At 50.6% G+C, this 8,868-nt stretch overlaps 2 protein-coding genes across 2 annotated transcripts in view; one reads left to right on the forward strand and one right to left on the reverse strand.

The window, feature by feature from the left end:
* The window catches only part of LOC102678948 (transcription factor Sox-8-like), a 4,857-nt gene extending 2,900 nt beyond the window's left edge, over nucleotides 1–1,957 (reverse strand). The window contains exon 1 of the mRNA XM_006624111.2: nucleotides 1,312–1,957. Within this exon, the coding sequence (XP_006624174.1) occupies nucleotides 1,312–1,444 (133 nt within the window). The 5' untranslated portion in view covers nucleotides 1,445–1,957. The remainder of the gene's footprint in view (nucleotides 1–1,311) is intronic.
* Nucleotides 1,958–5,516: 3,559 nt separating this feature from the next.
* Nucleotides 5,517–8,790, forward strand: LOC102680360 (transcription factor Sox-8-like). The gene is made up of 3 exons (XM_031514398.1): nucleotides 5,517–5,567; nucleotides 5,598–6,356; nucleotides 8,286–8,790. Exons 2-3 carry the CDS (start codon nucleotides 6,091–6,093, stop codon nucleotides 8,434–8,436), a joined length of 417 nt encoding a protein of 138 aa, XP_031370258.1. The 5' UTR covers nucleotides 5,517–5,567; nucleotides 5,598–6,090; the 3' UTR covers nucleotides 8,437–8,790.
* The last annotated feature ends 78 nt before the right edge of the window (nucleotides 8,791–8,868 follow it).

Below are 8,868 nucleotides of genomic sequence, written 5' to 3' on the forward strand. Positions count from 1 at the left end.
AAGCGAAAAGGAAGGGGGATTAGAATTTGGAGGAGAGAGAACTTTTCTACTTTTCCAAGGAGGATGAATGACTCGACGGCGCGAGAGGCGCGAGAGAGGGATAGAGTACGCGAGTAGTGCATAATAAGGGATTGTGGAACCGCTGAATGAACCGGTGTGTTTCGGTATCTCGGTTGTCAATGCCGACCTGTCGTCGACTCTTGCTACATTAACTTCTGTACAAATCAGCTCCCATTACCACGCGGATGGGATCCTCGTTAAAGAGGAGGGGACACGATACGCGTTTGAACGCATCGTCGCCTCCTCTCTCGATGTCGTCGATGACCGACAACAGCGTTCGCTTCGCCACGTTTCGATCGATCGAACGATCCATCTACCGCCTTTATTAATCCCTTGGCCGATAATCGATTGGCAAATAGGGAAGGACGAGTAAGGCAGGGATTCGTGCATTCCCATGATGAATTTCGATGGATAGGTCGGATGAGGCACGGTTTGAAACACGAGTCGCGCTATTAGAGGAGAATGGATGACGCGCGTCTCGTTCGAAGATACGTTTTCTGCCCTTCTCGAACCGCGTTCGAAGAAGGAGGCGCAGTTTGAACGAGACGAACGCCGGCCCTCGTAAATCATGCCGAGCTCCCATTACTCCTCTTCTTCTCGGTCACCCCACCTTCCCCACCCCATCTTCTCTGTGCCCCTCTCGTCAACCTCTCGCTCGAGCCTCGATGTCTCGGATTTAATTTCGTACTAACATAATTAGCGTCGGTGGTGGCAAACGTTCAGCGGTTTCGCTCTGTTCGCAGCACCTGCCCCTTCCCAATCTTCCTCGAAATCGTCTTTTCGCGACCTCTTCCTCCTCCTCGCCCCTCTTCCCCACCCCACGTATTTTCCGCCCTCCCCACAAACGTCCGGCCAAACGTATCGCGGGGGATTAATCACCGTAAGCCGAGTTTCATCGCCAATTATAAAATCGTCCTTTAAAAGATTAGGGAGAAGCTCGAATATTCGTCCTCCAAACTATCGGCAGAGAAAAAAAGAAAAAAAAAGACGAGTCCCGCTGCGTTTCCCGCTGCATTGATTTAATCCATTTTATATCTCGCGTTATCTGCGTACCGTGCGATATATAAGCGAGCAAGTAAGTAGGTATCCGACGTTTATCTTTCCAACTGACGACGTTCGATCGACGAGCAGGGAAAAATAAGCGAGGGGAGATAGGGGTAACGAGTAAAATGGGTGAAAGAAAGAATCTGTAAAATTCCGATAAAGGGAGTCGTCGAATTGTTGGACGACGACGACGAGATGAGAGCGAACCTTGAAGCAGTTTGCCGACTGCGTCGTCCAACGAGTTGGCGCATTGCTCGTTGCTGCATTGTTCGGTGCTCGATGGTCCGGCTTCCGTTTCCGGCGTGCCCGATACGTCGTTACCGTGATGATAACTTTCCATCTCTCCCTCCCCCTGGATCCTCGGTCGTGGAAAAAGATTACTTGTACGATACAGATACGGTTACTCGTTCACATTCGTGCGACGCGGACAATCGATTGTTGTTCGATCGCGTTGCCGATTTATCTTCGAACCGCACTGTTCTTCTTCTTCTTCCTCTTCCTTCGCGTGAAACGCGATCGAGAGCCACCGCGTGGTTCGCGAGCAATCGAATCTCGTAGCGAAGAAACCAATTGGACCAATTAATCCGAGGTTATCGTGCCGTAATTTATCACGAACCGACCCTTGTCCTTCCTCTCGAGGACCGGACGGGATCCTATCGGTCTAATCCATCGATTTCCGCCACTCTTTCTCAACTCCTCCTCCTTCTTCTTCTTCTTCTTCTTCTTCTTCCTCTTCTTCTTCCTCTTCTTCCCTCGTTATCTCACTCGATCCGAATATCGTTCACGCGTATCCGAGTTTCGCGGTCTTCAACGCATGGAATATATATACATATATATATATGTATGTATCTTTTCTTCTTCTCCTTTCGGATTCTCGATGACGAAATAAAATCCGTGGCCGAGATACGAAACGTGAGATAATAAAATTGGAACCCGTCGATCGAAGAGGAGAAGAATAAGAGAGAATCTTGGTTGCGATGCCGCGATACCAACTACTTCCGATGGTTAACCGACCGTCCGACCGACTAGAGGAGAAAGACGAACGCGGATCGACGAGGATGCTAAGGTTCATTCAGGGAACGTGCACCGCACAGGTTGGTCCGTACGAAAGAGGCAGAAACGGACGAGCACACGTCTGGCACACGCACCCAACGTTGGATGGTAGATCGCGGAGGCGGTTCCGTGGACCACCTCTACGTCCGAGGTGGGGGATATCTAGGATCTTGTTCCTTTTCTGTTCTTCCCGTCCACGACTACTCGCCACGGATCCTTCCTTCGCCTCGTCCATCCTGCGTTCCAATCCGATCGTCGTCCACCGTGCGATCCGCGCCATCTCCGCACCATCTCGATTCCCTTTTTTTTCCCCCCCAACTTCCAAAACTTTTCCTCCATTTCCATCCCATCCTTCGTACTCTCCTCTCTCCTCTCTTTCCTCTCCGAGAAATCGACTCCTCAACAATCCACGTATCCCGACGAACCGAAATTGACCGTCGTTCGAATAAACAAAACGTATCTCTCTCTCTCTCTCTTTTTCGCTCGCTCGCTCGCTCCTCCACGGATGAAAATAATCGCGTTCGCAAATTTCTGTGTTCCGTGGCGTTCGTAGCCTCTCGCAGCCCGTATAATTAGATCGCGGTGAACGTGACTTTACGTTCTTGCCAGCTACATCGGGGGAAGAAAGAAGAAAGAAGGGTGATCGAGGGAGGGTAGAGGGAGGAGGAGGAGGAGGAGGAGGGGGCGAAGAAATGGTCGAACACGGAGAATGCACGCGGAGAGGACATAAATCGAGGAGCGAGTTTGAAACTCGTTTCGCTTTTCGTCGTTGCACGGGAAAATGATCGGTTGACAGTCTCCGTCTTTCTGTCGAGCCTAATTATACAACGAATTTAATGAATGAGCGAGCTAGCAAAGACAGTGGCCCATACACGAGCGTATATAAACCACGGTCAATGCCGTGTAGCGGCTTTTGTGCGAGATCAAAGGAGGCATCTTGCTCGCACTTTGCAGGATTAACTCGCTGCTCGCTCGTAAACGCCGCGCTCGGCCCCCTCGGAAATGCTCGAGACACTCGGGCGAATTACGTTCGCGAATCGGTTTTTACGTTTTTTTATTCGTGACGCCGCGGCTCTATCGCCGCTCTATCACCACCTTTTCTTTTTCCTCCTTCTTCTTCCTCCTCTTCTTTTTTTTCGACCACTCCTACTACTACTACTACTACTACTACTACTACCACACCTATACGTAGATAGGGTGGAATTCGATTCGTCGATCGTTCCTTCTCCTCTCCGTTAATAATTCTCTGCGACGCTTTTCGCGATGCACGCGCGCGGCATTACCGCGTTGCAACCGAATCGCGATTCAAATTTAGCCGACCGCGAACAATAATATTGATTTCAGCAAGCCGGAATTTTGCTCTTCCTGGGATAAACATCCCGAGGCGCAGCACGTGGCACCAATATGTGCTTTCGTTCTCTCTCGCTAGGTATATACGCCAACGAAAAAGGAAGGGAGAGAGAGAGAGAGAAAAAGAGAAAGAGAGAGAGAGAGAGAGAGAATTCGTTTCAGGGCCGTTCAGGGAAACACGCGTCTCGATTTTTACGGTTTCGTTTCTTTCCACGTCTTTTCCGCTCCACGAGAAATCGTGGAACGTTCCCAAAAAAAGAAACCTCCTCTCCTTTCCAGCGACGATTAGCAAGGAAGGTAAGATGGGATTAGGTAACGCAAGTAAGTATACGGAGGATGACGCGACGTTGAGAGAGAGAGAGAGAGATGGAAAAGCGATTTCACCGATTGCCGAGGGGGGGTCCCGGATTCGGATTCGCGTCGGACAGTTGAAAGGAATACGGGCCGTAGGAGACGATAGGCCCCCGGGCGACGAGCGCCGCAACTCTCGGACCCCCAACGGTGACACGAGTTGTACGCTGCATTCCGCATCGTCATCGAATCGGCACCGTGTCATCCTCGTCTACCGCGTCACGCGCCACGTTTTCGATTTCCTCCCTCGAAGCTCGAAGGGTTGGCACGAAGCGCGGAGCGCGAGCGGCCGAAAATTCTTTTCGAAGAGAACGAGCCGCGACCATAGACGCGTTCCGCGCTTGGNTCGCCAGGAAAATTGCACGCTCCTCCTTGCTACGTAGTTATTGCCAACGACTGGCCGACCAATAAGCACCGTTGCGTGGGAGGAACGAAGAGAGAGGTAGCGAGGGAAAGGGTGAGAGGAGGAGGAAAGAGAGAGAGAGGCAGAGAAAGGAGAGGAGAAGTAGGTGGAACGAGAAGAAACCCGATTGGTCCTACTCCCGGAGGATATCGTGGCCATAGAAACTCTCGAGGAGAAGCGAGAGAGAGAAAGAGAGAGAGAGAGAGATCGCACGGTTATTCCGAAATAAACGGATACTATAGGAAGCGGGGATTATCGAGAAGGGCTGACAGTCGATGGAGAATTCGATTCTTCTTTCTATCGATATCCCATTTACAATCGGATACGCATCGTATATATATATATACAGTTTTTCGATCAATTTTCTTTCCTCGATCGGAATCACAACGATCCAAATCGTCTCGCGACTCGACGAGATACAATAGTTTCGGAAAATAGAGAGAGAGAAGGAGAGAGAGAGAGAGAGAGAGAAAGAAAGAAAGATCGATGGTTGATTCGAGCGTGGCGCGTGAAAAGGCGATCTCTCGGTGGAGACGAGAAGAACGAGATCTCTGCTCGATCGTCGGACGATCGTGGTCGGGCAAAGCATCGAAAGAGACCCTTTCCCCTCGTGTCGAGGTTGGTCGGTGGGCACGATCGCGAAGCAACAAGTGTTGGCAGCTCCTCGGCCCGTCGCTCCGCCCCCAACTAGCAGTCGCTGTTGGAGCGATCGGTGGAAAGTGCCCCGAGGCGATTCAACCACCTCACTCGAGCGTCGATCGCGCAAGCAACTGGAAATCCTCGTCTCGCGCTCGTCTCTCTTTCTCTCTCTCTCTCCCCTTCTCTCTCCTCGTTCTCTTTTTTTTTTTTTTTTTCCCCCCGTTCCATCGGACAAACGCGAGCGCGATGTTCCATAACCGTAACCGTTCGACAGTTTTGTGCTCCGTCGAGTGATCGCCGAGTTTTCTTCGTCGTCGTTTCCTTCGTCGACGCCGATCCGAGTGCGTTCGTTTCACGAGGTGTTCGTTCCCCGATTCCTCGAAATCGGCAATTTTCGGGCGAGAAGGGAGCCTCGATATCGCGCATCCGGCACAGTGATTCTCGCGAAAAAGCATCGTTGAAGAAAGCTTGTTACGAAGGCGCCGAAAGAGAAAAACTGTCCCGGATCTCCCGGAAGAAAATCGGAGCCTTCGATTCGGCAGTGGTATTACATCGAAAGTATTTCGACGAGTATTATAGATAGCACGTAGTATAGTCGAACGTTCAACGTCGAGACCAGTCGTAGCCGATAGCGGTAACGAAGGGAAGAAAGAAAGAAAGAAATAAAGTCGAGAAGCGATAGAAGAAGAAGAAGGAGAAGGAAAAGAAGGAGAAGAAGAAGAAGAAGAAGAAGGAGAAGAAGAAAGAAGGAGATTAAAATTGGCTCGGTTGACGAGACTGGTACGGCGAGGAAAAAGCGAAGGAAAGATAGGATACGAGACGAGTTGCCGTCGGCTCGAGATGCACGCTCGTTGCAGTTGCTCGCTTCGTAATCGAGCGAAGAATTAATTAAACGTGACAAACGTGCGCGTATTGCCGCCGCGATACCGAGGCGTCGGAGGGAACGGAGAGAACGACAGTCGACAACAAGAGAGGAGAAAAGAAAGGGAATCGCCGCGACGCAGCTGAAAAGGCGAAAAACGGAAGTGACGCGCGTTAACGATAAAATGGTAATTGCGATTAATAATCGAGCAAGCATCGCTTACGTTTCTCCTTCGATGAACGATGAACGGGTCTGGTAGCGCGCGATAAATCCCTTCGAGAGAATTCGTCCCTTTCCCTTTCGAACGGTCGAACGGAAAATCGAGAAGATGAACGACATTATGGGAGGAGAGGCGGCATCGGGTTCGATCTCCTCGAGCGCCACCCCTGTCGCCAATTCCGCCAACGGTTCCACCGCTATCAACGGGAACAACAACATCGATAACAACGGGAGTAACAATGGGAGCGGGAACAACAATGGAAAAGCGGGAAATATGAGCGGCACGGTGGCGGCGAACGGAGGCGAGAGAATCAGCGCCGCGGTTACCAAAGTTCTTCAGGGATACGATTGGACCTTGGTACCTGTTGCCACCAAGTAAGTAAGTTTTAAAAAGCCGCGTTCCACGCTTCCACGCGATCTTCTCTTATCGTATCGTCTCTCGCGTACTAACAATATAACGATATCGGGAGGAGGAAGAAAAGGGAGAACAGTCTTTTTTCCGTCTTCTTCTTTCGTTCCCTCGCGTATATACGGGATCGCGTATATGGTATTTAGCGAGTGTCGTTATCGCGAGTGGCGAAGACGAGTTTTTTTAACGCCGAACGTTTAACGCGCGAGGAAAAGAAGAAAAAAAAAGGAAAAGAAAAAAGAAAGGAAAGGAAGGAGAGAGGGAGAGAGAGAGAGAGAGAGAGAGGAGAGAGGGTGTAAAGACGCGCGTTACGAACTTTAAAAATACGAAACGCTAACTTAATTATGACGCACTGGTTTCCTCGGCTTGGGAAACGGCTCGTGGAAATATGTCCTCGGTCGCCAATTAACGCAAATTAGCTAATTAATGCCCGATCTCGAGTGTGTCTCCTCTCCCGTTTCTATTTTCGCCGATAGATCGCGATTCGTGGGAAGCGGGATTTTTTTTCTATTTTTTTCTTCTTCTTCTTTTCGCAGGGGATCGATGATTACGTCGCGACCGACGATCGTCACGACGATTCGATAAAATCGATACGCGATAAAAAGGATTTAACGTAACTCGACGAAAAAACTCGGCCGAATCTCCCTCGTTGGAACGAGGTACGGAACGCGCGGTAAGGTGTGCGGTATGTTTCGCTCGACGGAAAATTTCCCTCGGCGAGTTACGGTTGAAATCTCCGAGCTAGTATCGCTATGCGCGACGGCTTATCGCGCTAACCCTCAATTATACGGGGTTATCTCGGGGGTAAGCTAAAGGGGGTACGATGTTTATTTCCAACGATAGAGCCCGATAAAATCGACTCTAGTTTTAATTCCCATGAAATCCATGAGAATGCACTCGAATTATCGCGCGTCTCCTTTCGCTCGTTCCTACCTAAGTGATATGTAAATAAGTGCTCTTCCGAGACATTTTTTTTTCTTTTCTCCCCCCCCCCCCTTCTTTTTTCGCGAAAACCTACAGAAGGCAGAGAACAGAGCGAGAGAGAGAGAGAGAGAGATAGAAAAATAATTTTTCAAATTAGTACGGCTGCGTGCTATTCCGCAAAAGCACGGTAAACGAGGTGCAAAGACCGAAAGATTTTTTTCGCGTATCTAGGTAAACCGCGTGTACACCCAAGTGACTCGCGACTCCCGTGAAAACCCTCGTTAGTGGACCGGCGCTAATTACCAACGGCTCCTCGCGGGTTTACACACGGATTTAACGCCCCTCTTATTTCAAAGAGGCCGAAATATATGCATAGGAGGAGCCTCAAATTTTTTTCCACGTCTTCCCCTCCCCTTCCTCCTTCTCACCCAGCCGGCATCCACGCCGTGATTTCGACCCCGAAACGTTTCCGCGGTGTATCGCGTCGCCTAGAAAACGTCGCCGCCTCCCGCCCTTCTCCTCGCCACGATTCCTTCCGCGCGCGTCCTCCTCCAGCGGGGCGAGCGGTCAAAGATCCTCGACGCGAGGAGGATCCTCGATTATTAATCCCGAAGAAAGAAAACAGCGCGAGAAGGGTTCGTACTTGAGAGAGGAGGGGGGAGGGGGAGAGTCACGTCAGTCACTTCGGTCGATCCCCGATCCCGGGCCGGGCAAATGGGTTTTATGAAGTCATCTTCCAGGAAAGAAAGGGATACCAGCGCGCGTCCATTCCTGCTCGTCACCCGTTGGCAGGCTCGGTGTTATTTTAAGGCCGGTTTTCAGCATGCCGCCGCCGTTCCGCTCGGGGACGCAACGATTACGCGAGGATCGATCCTTTTGCATCGATCTTTTCCCGAGGAAGGAAAAGAATCTTGGATTGGATTGGAATTGTTTCGAAACGGGGATAATCAAATTCCTCTCGAATATTGCAGGGGTTCCGGTGACAAAAGAGCAGCCCACGTGAAGAGACCGATGAACGCGTTTATGGTGTGGGCTCAGGCCGCGAGGAGAATACTCGCCGATCAATATCCTCAACTTCACAACGCGGAGCTGTCCAAGACTTTGGGCAAACTTTGGCGGTGAGTTTCTTTTCAGTTCCTTCTTCTTCTTCTTCTTCTTCTTGTCGTCGACGATTCTCGATCAAAGATCCAAGTTTCGTCGGTTCAAGAAACTCGTCGACGAACGAATCGAAAAGGGGCAACGGTCCACGCGACCACTTGTTGCCGCTTTCTATTTTTACCACGCGATTTGGCGAGCGACCGTTTTTTTTTTTCCTTTCTTTTTTTCTTTTTTCTTTTTACGGGAGAGTAGCACGCATGCCGAACACATTCTTACCACGTGGCGCCGAGGCTGCACGTGGTACGACCGTTCTCCCGTTGACAACCGCGCAAACCTCCACTCTTCTTTCGGAAAACCGGACTTCCACCCGGAGATCGGTTCCACCCACGCCATCTCCCCTCCCCCGTCCAAAATTTTTCGTTTCAAAATTGCTGCTCACCCCGCGGTGAAAGTCGC

Source organism: Apis dorsata, unplaced genomic scaffold (genome assembly GCF_000469605.1).
Source record: "Apis dorsata unplaced genomic scaffold, Apis dorsata 1.3 scaffold_991, whole genome shotgun sequence".
NCBI lineage: Eukaryota > Metazoa > Arthropoda > Insecta > Hymenoptera > Apidae > Apis > Apis dorsata.